At 38.6% G+C, this 27,115-nt stretch overlaps 2 protein-coding genes across 2 annotated transcripts in view; both read left to right on the plus strand.

The window, feature by feature from the left end:
* The window catches only part of TRPC3 (transient receptor potential cation channel subfamily C member 3), a 46,085-nt gene extending 40,403 nt beyond the window's left edge, over positions 1 to 5,682 (plus strand). The window contains exons 10-12 of the mRNA XM_069798597.1: positions 1,043 to 1,126; positions 2,167 to 2,242; positions 4,870 to 5,682. Of these exons, the coding sequence (XP_069654698.1) occupies positions 1,043 to 1,126; positions 2,167 to 2,242; positions 4,870 to 5,012 (303 nt within the window). The 3' untranslated portion in view covers positions 5,013 to 5,682. The remainder of the gene's footprint in view (positions 1 to 1,042; positions 1,127 to 2,166; positions 2,243 to 4,869) is intronic.
* A 400-nt stretch (positions 5,683 to 6,082) lies between these two features.
* Positions 6,083 to 26,524, plus strand: BBS7 (Bardet-Biedl syndrome 7). The gene is made up of 19 exons (XM_069798726.1): positions 6,083 to 6,247; positions 6,611 to 6,676; positions 7,417 to 7,479; positions 8,330 to 8,505; positions 9,126 to 9,312; positions 10,028 to 10,100; positions 11,046 to 11,162; positions 12,555 to 12,685; positions 13,421 to 13,505; positions 15,159 to 15,261; positions 15,834 to 16,026; positions 17,558 to 17,632; positions 18,687 to 18,752; positions 20,866 to 21,005; positions 22,003 to 22,167; positions 23,257 to 23,366; positions 23,473 to 23,576; positions 25,102 to 25,225; positions 26,218 to 26,524. Exons 1-19 carry the CDS (start codon positions 6,212 to 6,214, stop codon positions 26,352 to 26,354), a joined length of 2,151 nt encoding a protein of 716 aa, XP_069654827.1. The 5' UTR covers positions 6,083 to 6,211; the 3' UTR covers positions 26,355 to 26,524.
* The last annotated feature ends 591 nt before the right edge of the window (positions 26,525 to 27,115 follow it).

Below are 27,115 nucleotides of genomic sequence, written 5' to 3' on the forward strand. Positions count from 1 at the left end.
CTGTGTCAGGCTGGGTTGGCACACTATGTATCACATAGTCCCTCTGTATCACATATATCACCTATATAGTCCTTGCATATCTCATAATCCTGTCCCACTCCCTAAAAAATGGTGGCTGAGCTGATGTCTCATTGCCCACAAGAAGGTGGGCAACCTGGAGTAGGTAAAAATAGCCCACTTGTGGCCCAGCTTAAGTGACAGTCTGTATGTAGTATAGGCACAAAACCCATGGCAGTTATGGGAAGCATCAGGTTTACTATATAGAGGCAGGCTGAGTTCAGTTTGCTCCCCTAACCCACTAGAGAGATCAGTGATTGTTAATTCAGTGACTTTTAATTGGCCACACAGAAAATTAATGACAGATGTAGATTAGGGGGTTGAACCTTATTCTATGGATACACGTTTTTTACTTCACCCTCACCAGTGTATCTGACAGAACAGTTAGGTCCCTGCTTTGGTAGTAACAAACGTTCTGCGTTGGTCACAAAGCCATCTTGTCCAAGGTGGCTTTTTTCACTTCTGTTTCTAGCCCACTTCTACAAAAATCTTAAATTGGGATTTGACAGCTTTGTGATCCTCAAATAACTGAACAATGACCATTTTTCTAAATGTATTACTATTCCTGAAAATGGTGCTTTGGAAGACCACTTTGAACTAAGCAGAAATTATTTTGAGCACGTATTTGTAGTTAAAAGTATGCTTAAGAGTGCAGATCCGCAACAGCTCTTTGTTAAAGCCAGTTTAGAGAGTCTCTCCTTGCTCTGGCCACTCTACCCCTGCCTCCAAGTCATAATTCATTATTTCCTCAGCTGTGCATGCACATCTGCTTTGAAGCTGTGCTGTGAACAGGATGGCTAAAATTATCAGTGTTTAAAAAAAAAACCCAACAAATAAGTCAAGGCAATCTCAGTTTATTGGCGATAATATTCTGATACAGTGACTATGGAGACATCCCCAAGATGTCTCCAAGAAAAAAAAAATGGAGCTGAATTCTAATGGTTAATTCCATAGCATATTTTAATTTTGTCTTATTTCTTCCTAGTTAAACCTTTTCACTCAGTCCAACTCCAGAGTTTTTGAATCACACAGTTTTAACAGCATTCTCAATCAGCCGACACGCTATCAGGTAAGTACATACAGCGGTCACTGTTTTGAGTAATAGAGCTGTGTGAAGGTACTAGCAGAATTTTTTGTTTGAAGTACACTTTGCCTTCACCAGACAAAGAAAACCTCCTGTAGAAATCAAACTCCAGGATGCTACTGGCAAAAAGACAGTTATTGTTCAAGCCCCATTATTTGAAGTGTTTACAAACTAGCCCATACAAAATCAAATTTTCCTTTGATGTCCCAGTTTGGAAAGTGTGAGAGGCAAATATCTGAAGCTGATTTCGGAGGAAGGGATGTGAAAGCATTGAGCTGACTAGATTAGCGTTACTTTCCCATCCTTTCTTCTCATGATCTGAGAGGTGACATTCAACATTCCTGCAGATGGAAATGCGCGTTTCTGGTAAGAGGAGTCTGTCAGATGTTACCTTCCTGTCTTCTTTCCAGCTCAGAAATAGAAGAGTAAATAGGAGCTCTTGTTCCCATAGTGAAGGTGTTGAAGGTGTGTAATCCACCTGTGCAAATTCTGTTAGATGAGCTACGTTAGATTAGGTATGGTAACACAATACAAGAATATCAGTACATACAAGGAACCTTGGCAGTTATGGTATAAAAATACAGATATAATGTTAATGAATCCTTCTCAACTGACATTGCACCGTCATACTGTAAAATCTCAACTTTTTTTCTTTTTCAAAGGTGAATATTTATCTCTTACTATTACACATCCTTTCACATGTGAACTGAGTTTAACAAAGAGTAAACCTATTTGAAGCTATTTAAAGCCTAAATTAGGTGTGTTTAGGCCTATTTTCCTGTTGTCCTGTTCCCCACAAAAAGTTGTGGTGCTCTGTAAATAAGAGGTAATTGGATAAGAAAGGTGCTTTATTGTAATGATGAATCTCAGCTTGCCAGCAAAAAAGCCCATATGAGGCAACTGCTTGTTCTGGGGCTGTTCATTCTTTCACTTATACAGATGTGAGGGAGATGGTTAAGAAAGAAAAGTGACTAGTGTTTAATTATGTATGCTCACCTGATTATATAACTGTTTTATTCTGGCAGCAAATAATGAAAAGACTGATAAAACGTTATGTTCTGAAAGCACAAGTGGACAAAGAAAATGATGAAGTAAATGAAGGTAAGAAAGAGGCTGCATTTGCAATATTCAGAGACAATTTTTGTCACGTCGTATTAGGAATCATTATTACAGTGGTGCATGGAGGTCTCAGATAAAAAGATGGTTTATTTCTACTTCAAATGCACTGAACTCAGATAGTAGTGGAAGTATGCCTGTGATAACAAAAATGGACGAGCAGGAGCAAAGAAGTAGAACTGAGAAGTATTACGGGCCTAGTTTTACAGGTGGAGAACAAGAGCACAGACGTGGCGTACAGTTACAGAGGAAATTTGTGAGGAAGCCACTAACTGTGTTCACACTTCCAGAGTCCTAGTCAGACGTGCAGGGCATCTTTCTCTCTGTTTCATTCACCTGAACACACAATTTACACCAACTGAACACACAATTTACCACTTTACAGCATTAACTACTTGTGTTACCTTCCTTCATAAAGCTGTGTGGAATATTCATCTGTGAAGCTGCATATCATTAAACAAAGCTGCATAGAGTTAGCTGCATGGTGAGAAAAATGACAACTGTAGCCACTCTTTTAGTGTGCAACCGGAGATCTTTAGAGCAATAATAAGTCTGAGCTTGGTGTCTGGTAACAGTGCAGAACTTCCCTGGTGGCAGTGAGGGGTGCATGCTCCAGACACGCACCCTGACTCCCCATTGGGATGACACTAAGATGAATGCTGTCTTCCTTCCTCCAGCCTTCCAGGAATGAAACACAGGCCTACAGACCAAAAGAAACTCTTGAGCTCTGGGCAGGTCCCCAAACAAAATAATAGGGGTGTGTGCAACATAGGTCATTATTTACTCTGTACTCTAGCTAAAACTATTAGGCAGTAGAATGATGTCCCTTCCAGGGCTGGCTTTGCTCTTGGAAATGTAACACCCCAGGTATAGTTTTGTTCCCCATAGGCTGGAGGTTATAACCATCACAGTTCAGCCAGTAAGAAATCTCTGTGACCGCCACCAGAGGAACATACCTGCTTAGCATACCTAGTTCTTGTCTGGGCTACTGTAGTTGGTTTCGGTGCACTGGGAACCTTTACCTAAGCCACTTTGCTGGCAGCCTTGTGCTCTCCAGCTGGTGTGCAGTGACAGCTTGGGATCAGAACAGCTTTTACTGGCATGGAAGCATCAGACGGCTGCGTGCATATGTGATGTGAGGGGCCTGAATGCGCTCGCTCTCGGCTAAGGCGGCATGGCTTTTGTTTTGCTTGGTAGTTATTCTGCTTACCTATAACTCTCTGCAGCGACAAGCAGGGAGCAGAAAAGAAGATATGAATTAAATCCCACTCTGTGCCTTCAAAAGGCAGCATTGTGCATTGATGGTTATCCTGACTCTTCCCCATCCTATGTGGCTGTACAGAGCTGAGCTTGTGAGTGACAAAAGCAGAGAAGCTCCTAAAAGTGTCTTCCTCTCATTGTGCCCCTTGTGCCCCTCTCTTGAATTCCCACTGCTTTCCTCCTGCTCTGTGGTGGGGGAAATCATCTATCTAGCGACTGATGAAAAGACTGTTCTCTCAATAACAGTGCCAGGGCGTACAAGTCTTTCCAGTTCCCTGGCGCCTCTTTGGTGTTGGCATATACGTGTTTAGATAAGCAAGACAGCGTGGAAGAATCATGGTCTGTGGACATCATGGTTCTCACTTTGTCACCAATTTTCATAGAGGGAAGTCCGCTTTGAGCAAGTCAGCTAACCTCTGAACCTCAGTCTTCAGCTGCATAGCAGAGGTGGTGTTTTTTGTGTCATCCTCATCTCATTGGTACCCAAAGTATAGATCCAGCCTTTGAAGATAAAATTTTTTAAGTCTGCTATATGCTAAACAGAAAACTTCTGCATTCTTAGGTACTGCAGCTATTTTAAACATAAGTCTAGGGATTTTTCCCTGTTTTGCATCACTAGAGAATTTAGGTATTCTTTCATAGTCTTCGATTTCATATGGGGCAAATAGTCTCCTGTGGTGGCTGTTGTGTATGAATTCACATACTTCACACTTGCTGGAAGGATAGTATTTGAATATTTTTAAAACAACTTCTCTTGAACTTAGTATCCTATAATGGAAAACATGCTGTTGCTTGTTACGACCCTGGCCTTGACAATTGTTTTCTTTTAATTGTGTCTTGTGTACTTGTGTCACATTGTAACATAATTTTAAATTGGTTGACTTTCTAATTCAAAGGATATTGGTAAGGAAGAGGAGAGAGACTCAGAAGCTGTGAGTTTTACTGCTAGCTCTGCCACACTTTTTCTGTGTGATCTTGGCACATCACTTCAGAAAAAATCTCTTTGCCTTTTCTCTCTAAAAGGGGGATACTAATATTTACCAGCTGTTCAGCAGTGTTGCCGTGATTAATTCATTAACCTATGTAAAGCACTGTTTGAATCTTTGATGTTCTGTATACACGTGGAGCACAACATCAGAGTTCAATGTACTATTAAAATGCCTTTGGTACTATTTAGGGGTGGAGACACACATCTCACTGAGAATGATGAGGCGAAGCCTCCTGTCCCACCCCTGTACCTGCTCTTGTGAACATTTTGAGATAATAATCTGAAATATGCACTGATGTGACTTAACATTATCGAATGAATGTTAAACTTTGCTAACAAGTATTTCTTTCAATGATTAATACAGGTGAATTAAAGGAAATCAAACAGGATATCTCCAGTCTTCGCTACGAACTTTTGGAGGATAAGTCCCAAGCAACAGAAGAGTTAGCAATTTTAATACATAAACTCAGTGAGAAACTAAATCCTAATATGTTGAGATGTGAATGATTCAACAGAGGAACTATGGCTTTGACTACAGCACAACTATTTATTGGCAATAATATTTCAGTATCTTATACTTGAAAAACGTATTGTAGATTTTTAGCACTAAATAACTTTATGTACAGCTTCTCTGGAACTTAGTCTTAGGAAATTTTATTAACTCACCATGAAAATATCACTCTCAATTTTAATTGTCTGAAAGCAAGAACTACCATCTGTTTGGTTTTTGGTTTGTTTTTTGTTTTTGGGGGGGTTTTTTTGCATTTATGCATTAAAAAGGTATAATGGTATGAATTGCTGATATTTTAACAGGTTTATGAATACATACTGAGAATTCTTTGCACTAAGATTGCAAGAAAAAATTAAAATAACAGATATACAGTGTAGTACTCTGTTCCTTGCCGCAACTGGGTATGAATAGGATTTTTTGTAATACCGTAAATCAACTAGCAATGAGTAGAGGATTACTTGAAATCTTTGTTCTTTGTTAGCGATGCTAGTAATGCGTATGAGCTGAGAACTCGCGGTATGATCACAAGGAATTCATGAAAATCGGGTGAAAGTGTGAATGTAATGGTAGTAGCACTGTTTAACACATATGTATGTACATGTACCCACAACTACTGTTTCTTAATTCAGCATATTGACTTTCTCAAGGAAGGACTAGAATTTTTTTTTTTGAAAAAACAAAACCAACAACAACAACTTTGGAAGGTAACATGAACTCAGTCCAAAGCTACTCTTACTCTTTATGTGGGAGAAATGGTTTTGGGTTTTTTTTGTTTGGTTTTTTTTTTTAAATTCAGACTCCGCCCAGGGCTGGTATTTTGTTACACTGTTCCAAACAATGCCTCCGACGCTTCATTGTTAAATAAAATATTCCTACTTTACTGATAACTCCACGTCGTCCTGCTAGTTTGGCACCCAAGGGCCGGGGGGGGGACAGGGGCCGCCCGCCGCCTCCTCTCAGGCCTCTCCTCAGGCCGCCAGACGGCTGCCGAGAGCCCGGGCCCCGCCCCCTCCGGCAGACGCTGCCCAATGGCGGCGCGCGGCTCGCCGCGGGCCCGCCTCCTCGCCGTCAGGCCTAGCCAATGGGAAGCCGCCTCGGGGCGATGCGGACCGCCGCCTGAGGTTGCCGCGGTAACGGGAGCCTGAGGGAGCGCTGAGGCAGCGGCCGCGGGTGGGATCCGCTCCCCGCCGGCCCTATGGAGCTCAGCCTGGCCCGCGTGGACTACCTGCAGGTGGGCCCGGGCTGCCTCCACCTTCCACCCCGGGGGGGGGGGGGGGGCGGCTGGACCGGCAGCCGGCGGCTTGGGCGAGCAAGGGGGCGGCCGGGGCCCGCGGGGCGAGGCGGTCGGTGGGTGAGGGGGGAGCCGTCCGGCGGCCCCACGCGAGGGCGGCGGGGCCGGTGAGAAGCCCGAAGGAGGCTCTCGGCGGCGGGACCGGCTCGGGAAGGGCCTCCCGGTGGGGCCGGGGCCGGGCAGGCCTCCGGCTTCGGGCCGCGGGTACGGGGCTGCAGAGCCGGGCCCCTGCCGCTCCCGCCGCGCTGCGCTGGGCTCCCGGTCCCCGAAAGGCCGTCGGTTAAAGATCGTGTCTTCCCACAGGTGGGAGTGACAGCCCAGAAGACGATGAGGCTTCTTCCCGCCTCGGGGAGAAAGGCGACGCAGAAGGTAGCGGCTGTCGGCAAGGCAGAGCCGGCCCCGCCGGCTCCCGCTGACTTGCTCTCTGGCCGTGGAGTGTACCGTGGTACCACGAGTAGTAGTCACCTCTTGAGTTTCTTCAGGTGTTAGTACGTCCCAGGGGAAAAAAACTTTGGAACCAAGGTCTTGGAACTTTTTGGACAACTTTTGCAAAAATAGAGAGGGAAGGCTGGATTCGTTTCCGGAAAACTTCAAGAACCAATACGGAATCGTTTTCAAAACTTAAGGCGTTGCTGAAACCGCAAGGAAGCTCCTCCATATCTCTCTATTTCTGTTTTGCTAACGCCTCGTATAGATGAAATACTGCTTTTTTTAAATTTTCCTCAGTACAAGTCCAAGCTAAGGAAACTTAGTTAGGAAAACTCAGTAGAAATAATGGTGCATTTTTTGTTTCAGTAATAAATTCTCAGTATGAAAATACAACTATTCCCAAACATGCCTTTCTGGAGTGTTCCGCCCAATGGTTGCTGGTGTTTACACCGAGAAGCAGAAAAAGGATTGTAAATGCTATCGCTTAAATTACTCTTCTTAGACTTTAGTGTCCTCTCTGTAGCGGTTTATCTAGCTTTTCTACATCCAGCTATGTAAATTAAGTACTGTAGAATTTAAAGTACTTAAATACAGGCAAATATGATTAATATAGGAAAAGCATTATTTTAAAATACAATTATGCGTGTAATAAAAAATAATTATGTTTTATATTTTCGAAGGTGGTTGTTGGAGATCAGGATGGGGTCATTACATGTTTTGGCATAAAAAAAGGGGAAGCTGTGGTAAGTGGAAATGTTCCATTTAAATTTTTGTTTTTTAAAAACTCTTCCTAATGAGCTTTGAAAGTCTGTTTTTATTGACGTGGGAAATAAGATACCTGTGGAAGGTGTCTGGGTAGAGCTGTACCTGGCCGTGATGAGGGCATGCTGATTTCATGCCTGGACGAGCACATGGTCCTCCGCAGTTGTAGAGTCAGACACTAGTGTATATCATCACAAAAAAGTCAGTTTAACGCCTTTTGCTTTGCAGTTCAGTTGGGCTTAAGCCTGCACACATACTCAGCTACTGTGACTGGAGAAAAACCTGCAGTGATTCACGAAGTCAGTCACCTTAAGGGATTTTGACAAGCAGATTGCTTTTTATGAGCCTAGACTTATGCCCAGCTTAATAAAAACTGATCTTTTTCTTTTTTTTTTTCCCTTGAGGAAGTCTGTAGCCAGCTCATAAGGACTCTATAGCAATGCAAAGAAATCTAAGTAGTCTTCTGGAATAAGAATGCAACATGTAAGAGGGAGGGAGGGAGTGTATGTCTGTGTTCTTTTTAAAAAAAAACAAACAAAAAAACCCCACAAAAAATAGCTACTAGCAGTGCTGAAATTTTCCTATGGATGAATAACACTGTAATAATACAGTCTTAATTTATTATATTATGGCTTTTTATGTTTATTGACTTACGAAATACTTGATTGCTTTGTGATTCTGAAGAGAAATGCACAGATTATTTTTGTCTGCATATAATCTGTAGTATCCTTAGTTTTGCCAGAAATGGTAAAACAAATTTATTATTCTTTATGTTAAAGGATTACCATAAATACAATACTTTTATGATGAAAATTGCTTTTCTACTTACAGCCAGTGTTCAAAACACTGCCAGGCCAAAAAATTGCAAGATTGGAGTTGGGAGGAGCTCTCAATACACCACAAGAGAAAATTTTTGTGGCTACAGGATCAGAAGTTAGAGGTTTCACAAAAAGAGGGAAGCAGTTTCTTTCATTTGAAACTAACCTCACTGAAAGCATCAAAGCTATGTATGTATGGTATTTTGCATTTTTCATAGGCATAGCAGATTGTTACTTTATGATTTTATGAAGTAATTTTTTACTGTATTGTGTGCTTGTAGGGAACACTTAAGTGCCAGACCAGCTTTAGCTTGTGCCGTGACTTGTGGGAAGGAACTTAGGTGAGGTTTAGAAAGTGCAGGGGAGCTTGGGAGGGGTCTGGAGGCACTCAACGTCAGTGCAAAGGCAGGTGAGTGGAGCTGGGGTTATTGCCATAGTGTATCATGTCCATACCCTTCCTGTAGCAGAACAGGAACAAATTTTTTATTTTTCTTTTTGGATCATGTTGTGAGATGCTGCCACATATAAACTGGCTTGAGAAGAATTAATATAATCAAAATATATTAATGAAATTTCTATAAAGGTATTCTTAGGATTTTATGTGAAGACAAAATAGGAAATTTGAGAGCTGTAGAAATCATGTGGGTTTAGCATTCATAAGAAACTTTTTTTTTAATAGCTGGAGCAGCTTGCGGGGCCCACTAATGCCTTGAATCTGTAAGCAGTAGTGCATGCATATAGTAGGGCTAAAAGACTATCACTGCAACTATACTGGGAGAATGCAATAGGAAGTGTTTTCTTTTTCTCAGGCATATTTCAGGAGCAGATCTCTTTCTTTGTGCAAGCTATATCTATAACCATTACTGCGACTGCAAAGACCAGAACTACTACTTATCGGGAGATAAAATCAATGATGTTCTCTGCCTTCCTGTAGATAAAGTGAATTGCATTACACCGGTACTTGCATGTCAGGATAGAGTCCTCAGAGTTTTACAGGTTAAAATACTTGCTTGTTTATGTTTTATGTATTGATGCCATAGAACTGGAGTAATTCTTAAGGCAATCAGCATATCAGCATGGCTTAAGCATCGTAAGGATAAGCATATTGTATCTTACTTGGTAGCATTACTGTTTATAATGCTGGTCCTTTTTTTCTTTTTTTTTTTTCCCTAAAGAAAATCATGATTATAAACTTGCAAAATGAGGATTAATAAAACCATTATAAATAAGATTTGGAATTCATAGGTGGAAGTAGATAACAAATTGGTCCCTTTAAGAAAAAGTGCTCACATAAGGGAATTAAATGTGTAAGTCTTTATCAGTTTGGAAATTCTTGCTCTCACAAATTACTGTTAAGGCAAGACTGAGTGATTTTAAGTGGTTTAACAACCTTATTTACCAGATAAATTCACAGATTATTTTTAATAATAACACATTTCAAGAGTCCTATATTTTATTTATATAAACTTTGCCCTGTTTTGGCTTAGAAATGGTTCTCCCATAGGTATTGGGAGTTTGCATAAGTGAACCATATCTGTTACTGTTATTCATAATAATTTTGTCCTTATGTTTGTGGCATTTTGTTATGGTTTATTTTGTGGTTGGTGTTTTGGGGTTTGTTTGTTTTGGTTGGTGTGGTTTTGTTTGGATTGTGTTTTGTTGGTTTTTTTTTTTTCCAAAACTCATTCAAGATAGTTCTCTTTGTCTTTAGGGGTCTGATTTACTGTATGAAGTAGAAGTTCCTGGACCACCTACTGTTCTTGCTCTAAACAATGGAAATGGGGGTAACAAGATTTTGAATATACACATATCTAAATAATGTTATTTTACTATATTTTTAAGATTTTATTGCTTGTATTTGTTAATTACATTTTGCCTTGATTTTTAAGCTGATGTTAAAAATGCAGCAGAGAGCTGACTATGTGAAGTCATTTCTTACGTACAAATAAATACATATAGACACATATAACTGTATTAGCTCTAAATGATATTCACATTTAATTGAAAGCCTCTTACAAGAGCAGTGAGATGTAAGGTGGTCTCATTGTGTAAATACAAACTGGACTTTTGGGGGCCTTGTCAAAGTTCTGGGTTTGGGTTTCTCTTACACATGGATTTCCATAACTAGAATCGCTAGTTGCATCTGTCCGTGGATGGATGAGAATATAGAGTAGAGCTCACATAAACTTAAGACTGTGGAAGGATCAAGCTTAAAATAGTTTGATCATCCTTCTTGCTAATCTGTTCTAACCTAATTGAAATCGCTTTAGTGTGTTGATCTGGTGCTTAATTTAGTTTCAGTTAGGTGGTGTGACAATGACATTGAGAGTTGGTTTGGAAAAGTTGCTCGTTCTTGCTTGTGTCTTGGCACAACATTCACTGTTGGATGTGTGTTCTGAATGAATCTCTGTTCCTCTTCTGTAAAGGCAGTTTAATAGCCTATCTTTGCTGTAATTCAAAGTATTGGATTATTAATGGTTTTTAGGCAGAACTCCACTGCAGGGGGGCATTCATACACAGAAGAGTGATAGCCATGAAGAACTTATCAGAACAGGTGCAGTTTTCATTTATTTGTTTTTGTTTGTGAAGTCTGACAGTTCTGTTACACAGCACTAGTGTTAGTATTTTCTTTTTCCCTCAGGCTGTAGAGTGTCACTACACAATACTTTCGAATCTTTTACATTGGTATACTTGATTTTATCAATTCTAAATGCAGTTTATGTGTTTAGGTGATTCTGGAGAAGAAATTGTGTATGGAACTTCTGATGGTAAACTGGGTCTTACCCAGATTACTGGTTCCAAGCCTGTATCTAAGTGGGAAATTGGAAATGAAAAAAAGAGAGGAGGTATGTGTCTCAATCTCTCCCTCTTTAGCTTTCCAGCATATCTGCGGCTTTATTACGAGTATAATAATCAGGAAATCTTATTCATAGATACTTTGGAGGCATATTGTAATTATGCCAGTATGTGATATTAATATGAGTAAGGTCTCTTTCATTCTTCTGATTTTCTTATAAATAATTCTGATCAGTTTGTCTTACTTTGGGTTTTCTGTTCATATTATTTCCAGTACTTTAGCAGACTTTTGTTTTACAGTATTTTTAAAGTGGCATTTGTAAAACAATGTTGATTCATGTATGATTACTTGAGGTTTTTATCATTTTGGTGATTATTTCTAAGTGCAAATATACCTGCCAGATTTTTCAGATGTTCAGTGGTCTTAAAGTCTCTTCAGAGGAAAGATCAGCATCTTCTCTGCAAGACTTTTTTTTTCTTTTTTTTTTAAAAAGCTGTTATAAGGGGGTTTGTCTGAAGATGGAATAAAGCTTTCATTAAAGCTCCACAAATGAGGCTTAACTGATCAGAGCACAGTAGGACACTTTCCCTGTTTGGGAAACATACCAGCCTTGGTATGCTGCTTCTGCAGCGTCTGTTAGCCCATACTCCTTTGTTAAGGAGAAGACCAAGAACAGAGTATCTGGTTTTTTTTCTTTTTTTAAATTTAATTTTCTCATAAAAGCTATTGCTAAATTAGTTTCTTTAAATGTCCTTACTCTTCATACGAAGCAGTCATAAAAATTAAATTCCATCTTGTTACTCATATTAATTCTTGTACAAACTCTCTCACTGCTTTTTTCCTTCTAGACCCTAACTCTCTTTCCTGTCCAAACGTGATTAGTTGTCATAGGCTGGTTCCACAAGTGCTAGTAGTGAGTTTGTCCAGTGAGGTGTCAAGTAACAGTACCTACTCCAGGTCTGGCACGAGTCAGAACCCTCTTTCTGTCAACCTTAGCCAGAATTCATAGCAGTCAGTCCATTTACCAGTAGCTTTAAGTCAGTTATAGAAAACAAAGAATACTTGCTTCTTCAGCTGGCAAAGTTACAGTAGTGTGGACAGACAGATAGTTAATCTGGGGAATTGTTTGACGAGGGAGGGTTAAACCCCTCGAAAGTTAGCTATCTGAACGTCAGAAAGGGTCTCTGTTCAGTGCTTTTCACCAAGGGGACTGTAGTGGTTTTGGTTTGGAATTAGCCGCTGTAAAACCAGCTGTACAATCTTGAACCTCAGGCACAGGTGAGGGACTTCAGCCCTCTAGTGGACTCATCCAGAAATAGCATTAATGAAACCTTAAAAGCCGACCAAGAATCAATTTTTATGTAACTGAATGTGGCCTGTGTATTATTGTGTCATAAATGAATGAAGATGAAGTAAACGGGTTTGTTTTCTTTTTCATTAGGTATTTTATGTATTGATAGTTTTGACATTCTGGGAGATGGAGTTAAAGAATTACTCGTTGGACGAGATGATGGAGTGCTAGAAATCTATAATTTTGAGAGTGCAGACGATCCTGTCCTTCGATATGATCATGTAAGCCCACATTCATCATACTCTTCTTTGCTAGAAAAATGAATTAAAAAAAAAATTCTGTATTTCAAAACTTAAAGTATTTACAAGATCATTACTACTAAAATGTATGGGTTTTAATTTGATGAGCTCTGTAATGTTGACAATATGAACTTCAAAGCAGTATCCTAATATTTAAGAACCAGAAAGTGAAATAGTCCTGATTTGAGCAAATATCAAAATAGTGTAAAGGGTACGTTAAAGTTCCAGGTCTGTTGACTACTGAAGTCTCTACTGGGTGAAACCTAATACAGTGCTTTTCTCTCAGTGAAAAAACAACCCCGTGTTGTGTATGGTCTGTGTTTTATATGTAAAATGATAAACGTAAGCTGTCAGGACTTTACTGAGCATAATTACTTCGGTTATAAATTGTTTAAAATAGTAGATTTGATCCATAGTGATTATTTCAGCTTTCAGTCAGATGCTAATTCCTGCTGGAAAAATACTGTCCATCAGTGTTTTGCTTTAAACTCCTTTTTAATGTCTTTGTTATGCAGAGTAGAATCGGAATGCGTTTGTTAAAACACCCCAATTTAGCTGTGATGGTCATCAGCTAGTTTACTTTTTTCTAGGTCTAGATGTTGTCCATCTATGTAGGTATTTTGTGATGCAGGTAAAAGGAAGAGCGCAACCCTTAAAACCCCCACAAAACCCCCAAACTTCTAAAATTTCCCTCTGCTTGAATGTATTTATTTGAAGGCTTTTTCGGAGAGCATTGCATCAATCCAGGGTGGCTGTGTGGGAAAAGATGGGTATGATGAAATTTTAGCATCCACATATTCAGGTAAGCTTCATATTATTTACTCATTAAATGTCGCATATGGTGATGTGATAAAAATGAAGCAGGCTATGTTGTTAGTTCAGCTTGCATCTCTTAAAATTTTTGTTTTGGTTGGAAGCAGGATAATGTTTTGTGGAAAAGATCTCTTGTAATTTAATATTTACACTTCAAAAAAATGTTTCCTACACTCAAGCTATGTGTTTATATTTTAAGATATTCATAATGTGTTCCGCTGTGTAACGCAGCGGCTGGTTATTCTCTGGTGTAGCCTGCTGCCTAACTGTGATGAAATAATGAATACATTATGTCCGAAGGAATTATTTATGATTTTTTTTTCAATTAAAAATACTGACAGACATGCATATCTTTTTTTTGTTTTCCCATCTTTTTTATAGTTTCCTTCTTTTTCAGCTTCATATGGCTTTAAATGGGGTTGATTTTGCTTTTAGTAGAAAATAAAGCTTTCCCAGGTGAGGCGTCTCAGCAGCCCCTCTGTAGGATTCGAGCTATTGGCCTGACTGTCACAGAGGCCACAATAAACATGCTGCATACATTAACTACTGGGAGCTAAAATATTGCTAATTCTCTATCTTTGCATAGATGAGCTAAAAAATGAGCCTACTGAAACCTCTCCTATTCAAAATCATGTATTTGGCAAGATACAATTCTCTGGTCAGTTATTGAGAAGTAATGGTGTTCAAGCACCTCTTTTAAATAGTCTTTAGATGATTAAAGGACTTGTACCTCACCTCATATGAATTGTTTTGGTATGATAGGCTGCAACAATACTGTGGCCAAAGTAATTTGTGGCTTCTTTTAGTGGGAATGTTATAAAAATCCGTGAATCACGGAAGAAAGAAAAAAGTGAAAACCCATGTTCTGCTGTGGGTTTTCAACGGTGAACTCTGGCAGGATGTGCAGTCAGCTGAGTTTGGCAGATTTTGGCAGATCAGAAGTAGTGCTCAGAGCAGTAAAAGTTACTTTTGAAGCCTGGCAGCGTAAGATTTCTGTGGATTTTTTTAAAGTTCATGCTCCATTATTGGGCTTTCTTGGTACTTGAAGTAGATAGCTAAGGAATGTGAAAGATTGTGGACATGGCAGCTTTTATGGTGCATTTTATAATAACACCATCATACTGTTTGCATGCATTAGGTGAGGTAACCAGAGCTATAAACACCCCCTCAAGTCTGCATATTGTACCTGAGGTGTCAGGATATAATCAATGAGTCCTTGCTTTTTTCTAAGTAAATATAATTAAGTAAACAAGAAGATGACTTTTTTTTTCCTCTTCAACTGGCAGCATTCAATCTCAAAGCACACTGTGGAACATACAGTTTGTTACAAACACATTTTTGTCAGAGAAACAGAGGTGGGAAAAAATGTAAGTGCTTGGTTAAAAACTGTTGCAGAGGGATTTATTGCTCAAAGTACTGCATGAAAAAGAATAAGTAATGTTTTCCAATCTGTAAGTTAAGAATGAAACCCGTAAAAAATCATGCTTAGTCTTTAGATTAATCCTCCAAAGCAAGTATTAAATTAAAGTCTTGATTCTCTCTACCCAGTATCTGGAACAAACATCATTCCACACATACAAAAGCTGAGTGTAGACTTTTCTTTATAGCTTATAAGGAATAAAAACTTCATATATTGGTTTAGGCTGGCTGACAGGACTGACTACAGAACCTGTCCATAGAGAAGGTGGATCAGGTGAAGAACTAAAATTAAGTCAAGAAATGCAGAGCAAGATTTCATCCTTAAGGTAATTTCACTAGAAAGAAATTTAAATGGAAGAATTGAAATGTTAAAAGCTGAAATGCCATCTTTCCTTCCTATCTCAGTGGATTTTCTGTATCGTTAATCTATCTAGAAGTAGAATCAAGCCTTTTCACAGTAGAAATTAATAGCAGCCCATTTCACAGTCTTTTTCTATCTTGCCTTCACATGATGATGTCTTAATGCTGCCTTCCTCAGTATCAGCAAGATAAGATTCCCTTCTTCCATGCTGCTTGTGGCTTCTAAATGATGGGAGAAAAGTAGTCACTAGCACATAATTCAAAATGCGTTGTACTCTTGAAGGAAAAAAGTTGTCCTTTCCAATGACTCATAGAAATCTCTTTTGGCAAGGTACAGTAGAATCTACATTTTCATGTGATACAGTTTATATTTTGTCTTTGTTATGTATGTGGAAGGGGAGTCACCAGCTATTTCTGGTTGGAAAATTGTGGACAGAAGATAAACGTGATTGCCTTGCAAGCTTAATCTACTTAATTTCTAGGGTAGCTTTTGTTATTTTTTTTTTTTAAGACACTATATGTGGTTTCCCTTTTCTAGGAATGAATTGGAACACTTACAGATTAAAGTACTTCAGGAACGTGAAAAATACCAGCAGTCTTCTCAATCCAGTACTGCTGTTTCATCAGTACCTGCATTTAGTGTGAATGATAAATTTACATTAAATAAGGATGATGCTAGCTACAGCCTCATCTTGGAGGTGCAGACAGCTATAGATAATGTCCTGGTACAGGTGAGTGTGGTTTTGTTCTTGTTGGCTTTCTTGATATCTAAATTCAGAGACTTTCTAGTTTGAAAAGAAGCTGAGTTATAATATCTTAAGTATATGGGGTTTTAAATATCTGAATTGTTTTAAGAGGGAATTGAAGCGTATAGCCTTGCAACATTGAAGTAACTGTGGTAAATGCTTGTTAGGGAACAGATACAACTTAAACCTTTATTGAACAGAGCAACATTGCCAAAATACACCAAAATACCTGCTATACTAGGAGGTTTCTGTGTAACTTTTGTGTTTGCTTTTGAATGTCCCTCCTTATTTAAACAGCAATTAACTCAGTAAATCTTAAATGAGGTGCATGTTCTCACTCACCAGTTAAGTACCCTCTGTAGTGGAAAATTAATTTTAGAATGGTACGGGCCACCTGTGCACTTCCAGTGTGGAACAGCATCTGATTTGTGTGCAATTGGTGATAAATACTCAGGCCAAGTAAAGCAACCTTCATTAGTTATTCCTCCTACTTCATCAGCTGAAATGAATGTTATCTTTGGTAGTCAGAAAGAGTAGTGGTACTGAATTACCTTCCTTTGGGATATGCATGGGGAGAAAAATTTGACAAGGAGGGATTTGTGAGGTGAATTTGCCATAACAGGTGGAAGAGAACTGCTGTAGGATTTTATTTTTCACTTCTTAATAAAAGTCTTATTTTTATTAAGGGTGTTATTAGAGCAATGCTAAGCTACAGCTAATATGCAGCTCTATAGTATCTGCTCTTTTCATAGCTAAGTGAGGAATAATGAAATTGTTTAATCTATCCCTGAACTTAATGTAGCGTTTAGAACTCATAGTTTTTTCTTTAAAGAAATATAAAGTAGTATCTGGTATTCCTCTGCTGTGAGAAGACAATAAAACCTTTTAAATTTTTTTTTTTAGGAAGTATGTTGCTTATTTATCAATGTTCCCTGACACTTCTGTGAAGTTACAAAGCAGTACCAAATCCAGTAATTAATCATTCTAATATCCTGTAATCTCATTTTTAAAACAGTGTTAGATTTAATTTTAATTCCAGTGAAAACACATCTAGATAAGAAGTGGTCTGTGTCAGAAGCGTTACTGTAAGTAAAAGGATCATTAATAATTATGTAATATGATCCTTGGTTTCTTGAATTAATATTGTAATCCCCCTATTAAAGTAAGGAAACACTTCGATCATTAACATACTTCATGCATATGAATGAAGTATGCTTTCGTGTCTGAAAGATGTGAATATACTTTCATGTCTGAGAGGTAGTTACGCATCTTATACTGAAGTTGTTGTAAGCCAGCCACACAAGAGTTCAGGACTCCATAAGAGAATAAGAGAAAGATCGTCATGTTACTCCAGGATTAAGTACTGAGCTGCGTGTCTGTTAGGCTTTTACCTCTTGGAAGAAGCACTCATTGCCTCTCCCTTATTAAAATAATTGATGACAGTTAGAGGATAAATGCATTAGAAGCTACTCAGGAACTTAAGCTCTTTATTTTTCCTTCCTCATATGTTCTGCAGAGTGATGTCCCAATAGACTTGCTGGATGTGGATAAAAATTCTGCTGTTGTTAGTTTTAGCAGCTGTGATTCTGAGGTAAGTGAAACAAAAGAGATTATATTTATTGAGAATGCATGATGAAACCTCTTAATACTGTATATTAAAAATAGAATTTGGATTTATATTTTTGTAATTTTAATTATATTGAGTTAAACTAACTCATTTGTTAATTTTGGAGAGCTCAGCTTCGTTAGAGATACCGCAGAATTAGGAGTTAGTGGCAGGTCCTGACATAAGGCAAAGCTAAATATACACAACTGCTGTCTTGCTTTTTTTTCCTGTCTGATCAGGAATGTAAGAGACGCATTCAGTATTGCTCTTTTTCTCCAGATTTGCCAGTATCACATATATTTACTCCAAAGTAATTTAGGTGAAGAACATTATATTTCTTGCTTACTCTGTCTCTTAAAAATCACTTTAGAATGTGAAAATTCTGCTGTGTGGGGAGGCATATGTTTCAATGCATTTTTTATATAATAATTATAAACTTAAATACTTACAGAATTACTAATGATGCTTAGGGCCAGGGGCAAAATCCAGAAACTACCCTAGCATTATGAAAATCTTCTGTAAAGTCTTTTTCCTTGTAACGATCCTCTAAGTATTTTAATTTTAAGAACTAAATTTGCACATCATTGGTCTACCCTGGAGCTTTCAGAAATCAACTTCTAAGTTTCTTGTCATTTATGATGATTAATTTAGCTTTTTTGGGGGTGTGTTTTCCCTACGTATGTTACTTTAGTTTTTGCATGTTGGATTAATATTGCAGATGAGTAGGGCAGGCTGACATGCATTGTTCAGATGAAAAGTAGATACCTATGTAATTTTTACGGTGGTATTAAAGAGTATAAGAGGCTTCAGTTGATTTCTCTTCATATAGAGAATTTTTTTTAATTCCACCATAATTAAAATTAATTGGAATATTCAAGGGAACCAAAGATTACTTTTTTGTATTTAACTTTTGTGAAATACCTGTACATAAATAGTAAAAACTTTACTGTACATGTCTACAGTTAAAACAGACCAGTAGAACTTCCGCGAATCCACAGACCTGTTTTGAATTATTTTTCTGTTTTTTTACTGTTTACAGCCAAATAGCAACTTTCTTCTTGCAACTTACCGATGCCAAGCAAATACTACGAGACTTGAACTTAAGGTAAAATGCTCCAAAATATTTTCCATAATAAACTAATGGTTATGTAGATGTCTGCTTAGGAATGCAGAGATCTCCACCTGGACTGATGGCTTAGCCAGAGCGAATGATCAGTCCAGTTTCTACTGCTGGTTGTTTCCTGAGAACCTTCTAATCTAGGACTTGTGTTCCTTTATAGTTGCCTGTAGGGTTTCTAAAGGCTTCTAAAAATGTGTTACTTCAGAGTTAGAGCCTGGGGTCCTTCTCGGGTGTCCCTAAGATGAAAACAGTGGGGAAATCACAGACTGTGAAAATACTTGCTTCTGGAGACAGTGTGTGGAACTTAGTGGAGAGAGGCGTGGGAAAGAAAGCTCTGGCACTGTTTTCATCGGAAATGTTTGAAGGAAGTTACACTGGGAAGTAACCAGGGAATATAGACTGGATTTGTATGTTAGAGAGGAAGCAAATCCGGTCATTCCATGCTTGTTACACTAGAGGCATGTGGGTGTTTGGGGGTTTATTTTTAACGATCCACCAAATTCACGCATTTTGTGGCTACCACTGGGGAAGTAATGAAGGAAATCATGATGAGAAAAATCCTCAACATGCACACAGGCTTTAGGTTTTCTCTTTGTGTATTCACCTAACACTGCAGCCCCCAAATCTGATAGTGTTTATTTATGTACAACTCTCAGTCAAAAGATTATCATTAGAAATTTAAGCCTGCATAAGATGTATCAAATGTGAGGAAGTTGGGGGTGGTTATCTGTTTTTTGGTGAGGTCGCAATAATGGACCTAGTGCGCAGAATTAAAGACTCTTATTTCCCAGGTCCCCTTCTTAAGAAATGCTATTAGTGTGCTTATTGGTTCTGAGCAGGTCACTTTATCTCCCTGTGTCTCAGTTCTCTAATATTGAAAATACTAGGTAAAGAGTAAACAATACAAGAAAAATGAATGAAATGCATTCGTGATACACAAAAAGAGGGTTTTTTTACTTTCCCACTAAAAACACTTACAAACTTGCTGTTGTGAGCCATCATCGTGCAGTGTGTCATCAAAATACTGTACCATCACTCCTACATTCGGATCCTGAGGTGATGGATTCGATCTGCACAGGTTCTACTGCCACCTCGCTGTGATACATTGAGGATCTCTAGTGATTTTACACCTGCCACATGAAGTTCATTCTCTTTTTGTATTTTGTCTATGCACATGCAGACCATACAACTTTTAAGTCTTGGTGATTTTATTTCCAAAGAGAACTTACTTTTATTAAAAACATTAAAGTGGATGTCTTGCTGCAAAACACTGCTTTTTGAGTTCTGAGACCCTATAAAATAGGGGACATAAGGTTATAAAGCAAACCTGTACTTGAACACCAGTCTGCTCTTTTGTTTGTATAAAGCTGTTTCAGTAGCTCTTTGGCCTACTTTCACGGCTGTGTTGGTGCTATAGGGGGGACACTCCTGTGCGTTGTCAATTCTGTGTGAGTGGCAGACGACTTAGTGCAGTCTGTGTAACTGGTCTCAGCAGAGAAGTGATTGATGCATTGCTGCATTCCCAGGAGTGGAGAGTGCCTACTGTGTCTTGAATGTGTTTGTACATCCTGCTTGTTGTGTGTTCTGAGACTTGAACTTAAATCTGGCCTCTTACGTTTCCTAAAATAGCTCAGGAGGAACTTTGATTGTTAGGAAGAGATGAACACATATTTTGAAATTCAGTGTACTTACTCTCTTAAAGTCTTTGATCTATTCTTTGCTGCCAGCTGCTACAGAATGTATTTTTTCCTTAATTAAAAAAAAAAAAAAAGTAATAGGGCCACTGAAGAATTAGAAGCAAGTTACAGACTTCTTATTTTAACTGATCAGAAAGTAAATTAGCAGGTTTTACTTTCTTAATATTTCATTCACCTAATACAGCAGCACTTCACTGGACACTACTTCATCTAGTTTTAAAACATTCTTGATCTGCCCCATTTTTATAGTGGCACTATCAAATAAATATAGTACTCTAATATTCTTGAAGTCCTACAGTCTTTCTTTAACCTATTTTGAATTCCCACTGATTTTCCAAATCGTGGTAAATTAATCTTTTCCCTTTTTTTCTTTTTTGTGGATTCTGCTTTTATTTCTGCAGGTTCGATCGATTGAAGGACAGTACGGGACACTTCAAGCATATGTAACTCCAAGAATTCAACCAAAAACCTGCCAAGTTCATCAATATCAAATTAAACCACTTTCGCTTCATCAGAGAACTCATTCTATTGACCATGACAGGTATTTGCAAAGAAAAATCAATGCCTTTTTCTCTTGAAAAACTGACACAATCCAGTTGAAACAACGTTTACTCTATAAACTTAAGTATGTCATTTCTACATTTCTAAATTTTGAGCCTGTAGTTCCATTTTATGGGTTTTCTGACAGAAAATGCGGATTTAATGGGTTCCCGCTTTCCTTGCCATTCTTTATCCTTGTTTTCAGGTTATTTTTCATTTTACTGACCTGGGTTATAGTGCAGGCCCATGTGTTGGTACAGCTGAGGGTGTGGTAGAAAGGAAACTCTCCTGTGTTAGTAACCACAGTCTTTTCAGTTTCAGCCTCATTCTCCCCTCCACCCTTTTAATGTAATTCTTTCCCATAGCTAATTTGGCTCCAAAACTGAGCCAAGACTCTCTTTCCCCCCTTATCTTTCTGTTAGGAACCTAGTATTTTATGCAATTTCTACTTGTTAACTGAGGGTGGGGAAAAATCATCTTGTCTTGCCACCAAGGTATTGCTTGCTTCAAAACAAACCTGAAAGATTGAAGGAATTATACCAAATGCTTTTATGTGCAAATGCTTCAGTGTGCAAATGAGCTCCATTATGCCTCGTTCTTAATTATAAATGCTATGCCTGTGGTTTATTGCATGGGAGACTGTTGAGGCTCTTAGTCATATTTGCTGTGTTGTCAGTTATTTTTACCTTTGTCATAAGTTTCAGGGTTTAACAACTTGAAACAGGGTATGTCAAAAACTTCCAGTGAGTTTCTTAATCCAGTTCTGCCTCATTTTACTCATGCCTACTATGAGATAACGTTTGAATGTACGCATAGCTTTTTGTCTCGAAATACAGAAAAGTAGCTGTAATCTGCAGTACGTAACTACTTAGCAAGATACCTGACTTTTTACAGGTTGTTGATCAAAAGGAAGTCGTGGATAACAAGTGCGCTGGCAGTGCCCCTCCTTCATAACTATTAACTTTTTTTTTTCTTTTTTTAATTTCATAACGTCATAGACCCATGAATACACTGACGCTTAAAGGCCAGTTCAGTTTTGCTGAAATTCACTCCTGGGTTGTGTTTTGCTTGCCTGAGGTGCCTGAAAAGACTCCTGCTGGAGAAAGTATCACCTTTTATTTTCAGAACACCTTCCTGGGTACCCAGCTTGAAAGTACTTACAGGTAAAATACAGTTACTAAAGCGCAATGTGACTACGCTGGGGCTTTTGTCTTTTTCATTCTTGACCAGTCTGCAAGTACCGTTTCACGCACATACTACTGTTCACTTCTCCACCCCCAGCCCCATCAAAACTCCCATTAAAAAGAACAGCAGTCTCTCTTAAAAAGGACTGTCAAACATGACCGGGGTGAGCACTATCCAGTAATAATGCAATCTGTAACGTGAATAGAGCTGCAACTTGAACTTGAAGCTGGTCCAAAAACCAGAATTGCCAGGGAGGAAAGCTTTGATATATTTTTAGGATGATGGCTTGTTTTTAGGATTTAAAGAACCTAGCTAACTAATATAGTGAAGTTATTTTGTAATGCTTATTGTTTTCTAACTTCCTTTTTTTTTTTTGTATTGAGGAGCAGAAATAACTTAAAAGGCATTTAATACTCATGCAAACAAAAATGTGAATAAGCATTAAACTGAAAACCTTTTTCTGCAACTTGTATTAGGCAAATATTATTTCTGTGTTTAATACTCTGTTCTCAAATCAATTAGTTATGTCTTCCTTCAGCAAATTATGTACATCCACCTGTAAATGGAACTGTTAAGTGGGGAAAAATTAATTGTTGTAATTATACAGATTCCAGCCTGCTCCCAGCCTACCATATGTGTTGTCTACTCATAATGTAGAAAGTTGGTGGTGGTGGGTTTTGCGGGGGGGAAGGGGAGAGTGTTTTCTTCGCCCTTCTGGTATTGAAGCTTGCTGTTTGGCTTCAAGGTATTGCAATGATAAAACTTAGGAGAAATGAATACAGTCATAAATCTTAGTTGTATAACCTTAGTGCCATACGATAAAGATAACTGCTTTGTGTATACCTGATATTTGTGTATACTGCTTTATCTTATTTACTGGAACAAACTGTTTTCTGACACCAGGATTACACCGTGAATAGGGAAGGAGGGAATAGCATAGGTGTGTATACAAGCCACCTGATATATCAAGAATTGTTTTTACAGGCCTTCTATTTTAGCATAGGGACAAATCTAATGCATGCATGGGTGTTTAAGTTTGTTCATTTAAAGTTTTTCTTCCTTTATAGAAAAGGTGAGGGATGTTTTAAGTCTGACAACATTTCTACAATATCCATCCTAAAAGATGTGCTTTCCAAAGAGGCTACTAAAAGGAAGATTAATCTCAACATATCATATGGTAAAACTTTCTTCTCTAGTTTGTTGTCCTTGACTTCATTTTATATTCTTATAAACTGAATATGTAGTATTCATTTGCTTGTTGGGTTTTTTTTACTCCCTACCAGACATAAATGAAGAATCTGTGAGGCACACATTAAAGCTTATCCACCCTAAATTAGAGTATCAGCAGCTGTTGGCCAAGAAGGTTCACTTAATAGATGCTTTGAGAGTAAGTATCTGAACTCCTGTGGAAGGATTTTTATGGGGGATTATGTTGCCAGATACCAAGCTGTAGGGCTCAAGTCAGATGTGTGTCATACTGGTATCTGTTCTCTTGCTATTCCCAGGACATATATTTTAATTATCTAGGAGACAGACTTCTTCAAGTAAAATTCCCATTTGTACTATGTAACTAGTGAATAACATGTGGGATTACTGATTGATGTTGAGGATGCTTAAATCGGACAGTAGAAGGCAGCCAGCTTTATCATCTAATGTTCTCTTTTTGCCTGCTGTTATTTTCCAGTTCCTTCTTTGTCTCTTTCCACTAACCTTTAAAAGTTTTTTAGATCTGGGGATGATCATCCAGGCCAGATGCGACTTCCTTGCTTTGGAACTTCATCCCAGTGTGTCATAATTTCTGAATTATCTGCTTATTATTCTTTTGCTTAATACCCTCCTCAGCAGTTAGTCTTTGGGAGGTACCAGTTAGGCAGCTTGTCTCAGTTTTTTGACTTCTTCCAACAACCAGCATTTTACTGTCAAAAACTTGCCATCATCTCTTTTGGTATGGTGGTGGTTTTTTTTTTTTGAGGGGCAGGGCAGATGAAAATGGACAACCAACTGTCTCTTGTCCTTTGGGGGAATCAAATACTTGTTAGAACTCTTTAGTTAGTAGAAAAACAGACTACCAATGAGAATAGCATGCATCTTTATTATCACTAAAAGTATTTTACTTGGGCTTGATTTGGCAAACAGGGGAGGTAGAGAATAATAGAGAATTTATTCTTAATGCATGTTATGTTTGTGCAATAATAATGATGTTGCACATCTTGCTTTAGGCTTTTTTTTTAGGCAGCAAATCTTCTCTGACAAATCTTTTTTGACAAATTTTTTGGTCATTCATTTTTTGGATAATAACTTATTTGCAGGCAGTAAAATAATCTGATGATTGATGAAAGCTGTTATTCCAGCAGACTCATGATGCATAGCATAATTACCTTCCATCTAGAAAAGAACAGTCCTTCTGTGGGGGATAAAAAGTTCTATACTGTCAACCATCTTAAATTGGTCTGATGGTAGACTGGGGCATTTTAGGAGAGGTCTTTAAACCCTTTTGCTGTCACAAATTGAGTGATGCTTTCAGAGTTTACTTTTACATTCAGACTTCAGCATGTGCTACACTTTCTAGGGATTTACTTTAAAAATGAAGACGTGGTGAAGGCTCTGAGCCTTCATTAGACTGGATTCTGTAGGGGCTGGGCTGTGGCATGATCCTGTTCTGGCAGTACTCGGAGCTGGAAACTGTAATACACAGGATTTGGAGAATCTAGTCTATGAAGTGACAAGAAACACCTGGTATTTCATTAGACTAGAAGACGAGGTGCTTTGAAAATAACTCTTGCTAGTTTAGAATAGGATTGTCTTGTCTCTGAAGTACTTCCTCCTGACAGACCAAGCTTAATTTCTTCTTACTTTTATTCTCCTATGATCCTTAACTGCTGTTAATTCTTACAATTTAAAATGTCTTTGAGGAATTACAAGTTCATGAAGGAAATGTGGACTTCCTGCTACCAAAATACCGCAGCATTTTGGAAGAGGCAGATCAGCTGCTTGAGGAATACAAGAGACAACCTGCACATCTTGAGAGACTTTATGGTTTGTCGATCAATTCAACTTTTTATTTACATGCAACTCAATGTCCAGAGAGCATGCTGGACATGATTGAAGTAGTTACAAAGTCAGTATTAGCAGAATTGAAATAATTTGGTAGGGTGGTACACTTAGGTAGGTAAGTGTGTTTGTCTATTTGGTCATACAGCTGAGGCTGCATGTTTACACAGCGGTTTTGATCATAAAGATCTGAAGTTTAAGGTGAGTTAGTAAAACCTAGCACATAACTGAAAATGGCTTGTATGCTACTACAGACTTTGAGTAACTCTCTAAAAGTTTGCAAGAATTGTTCACCTGAGAACTTCCAAAATTGATTTGGTGTCACAAGCGTATCACAGAGAATGAAAATACCAGGATTATTTGCAAGTGACTTTTCTACTTTTTGTTTAACAGACAGCTTCTTACATTCGGGTGATCCTTGTCTTTATGGACATGATTAAGGATCGTATCCAAATTCAGAATGGATACAAGTTAAATGAGTGATTAAATTCTGAGTGGTTAAGTTTTGCAATACATCAGAAAAACGGAAAAGTGCACATGGGGTGGGAAGGGAGACTTGTAGAAGATGAACTAATTTCGTGAAGGAAGTTATGTAGCCTTCTGTGGTGTTCCCTGTGCAGCTTTCAGCTCAGAGAATCTCTGCCAGACACCAGCTCTAATAAGCCTATGTATATAGAGCTTAAGCAGAGTCCTCGTCAGCCATCCTGTGGTAGTTCCTCTCTCTTTAGTGTTTCAGATGTGGGTAATTCTAAGGCAGAAATACACATGTTGGAATGAAGCTGGAATCTGGGCTGTTCTAATAGCGTTTTGGGTTTGTTTAAAAGTAAATAATTGTTTCAAATGGGAAGTTTAAAACGAGTCTTGTCTCTAAACCCAGAATCAACTAGAGTGGTTGGTACATAATGACAAGTTAAAAGTAGAGGTACCTCACAATGAAAACAAGGCTAATGATAAGTCCTGGGGTTTTACTTCTGCAGGTATGATCACAGATCTCTTCATAGATAAATTTAAATTCAAAGGCACCAATGTGAAAACTAAAGTTCCTCTTCTTCTGGAAATTCTGGATGGCTGTGATGAAGATGGACTTATCGCTTTTTTTGAGGCTGCAGCCTGACAAGGAAGAAGCAGAGTAATTTTTCTTTTTTTTTCTTTTTAAATCAAGGCAGTTCAATATCTTTAAAAAACCAAAACAAAATCCATTTTTACTCTTTTGTTGTACTGTTAGTTCTTAGGTTTTGTTCATATTTATTGTCATACTGAATACAGCAACTTTGGTTCATAAAAGCTGTTGTCTGTGTTGAGCGTGTGCCGAGTTTCTCTGTACATAATGTTCTTCATAGCTAAAGAAAACTCAAATCAGGTGTAAATACCAAATACCCTTTTTGCACAAATGTCTTCCCTACTCTTCAAGACTACGTGTGCTGCTCTCCCGTTGTAAGAAGGTATGAAGAAACTGGTTGTGGGAGCCTCGACCAGCGTTAGAAGAAATTCGTGTGTTAAACTGTGCGTTAACTATGGTGTGTGCCTGCCCCACCGAGAGAGGGGTAGGGGAATCTCCCCAGACGCGAGGTGGCTCAAGGGAAGAACCCTCCGGGCAGCCCGGGTGGAGCGGAGCAAAGCAGAGCAGAGCTGCTGTTAGAGCTGCGGCCTGCCTCCGGGTGCCATTAAACGTCCTCCGTGCTCCTCCCTTCTCTCCTTTCGTTCGAAACTCCACCTTCCCTCTCGCTCATTTCAAGTCAGAAGAGAGGAACCAGCTTGTGGAGCGAGAGATTTGCTCACAAGCGAAGTAAAAACAAAAAAAAGAAGAGTAGATTATTCTAATAACTGGGGCGACGGGTTTTCCCGGTTGGGGGGGTGGGGACGAGGCGCTTCCCT

The sequence above is a fragment of the Haliaeetus albicilla genome, chromosome 1 (assembly GCF_947461875.1).
Source record: "Haliaeetus albicilla chromosome 1, bHalAlb1.1, whole genome shotgun sequence".
In the NCBI taxonomy this organism is placed as follows: Eukaryota; Metazoa; Chordata; class Aves; order Accipitriformes; family Accipitridae; genus Haliaeetus; species Haliaeetus albicilla.

Bases quoted from the DNA above. Each gene is read 5' to 3' on its own strand.
- BBS7 (XM_069798726.1), top strand. From the start codon at position 6,212: ATGGAGCTCAGCCTGGCCCGCGTGGACTACCTGCAG. The intron at 6,677-7,416 runs GTAGCGGCTGTC...ATATTTTCGAAG, and splicing joins GGAGAAAGGCGACGCAGAAG to GTGGTTGTTGGAGATCAGGA. The intron at 22,168-23,256 runs GTAAAATACAGT...CTTCCTTTATAG, and splicing joins CAGCTTGAAAGTACTTACAG to AAAAGGTGAGGGATGTTTTA.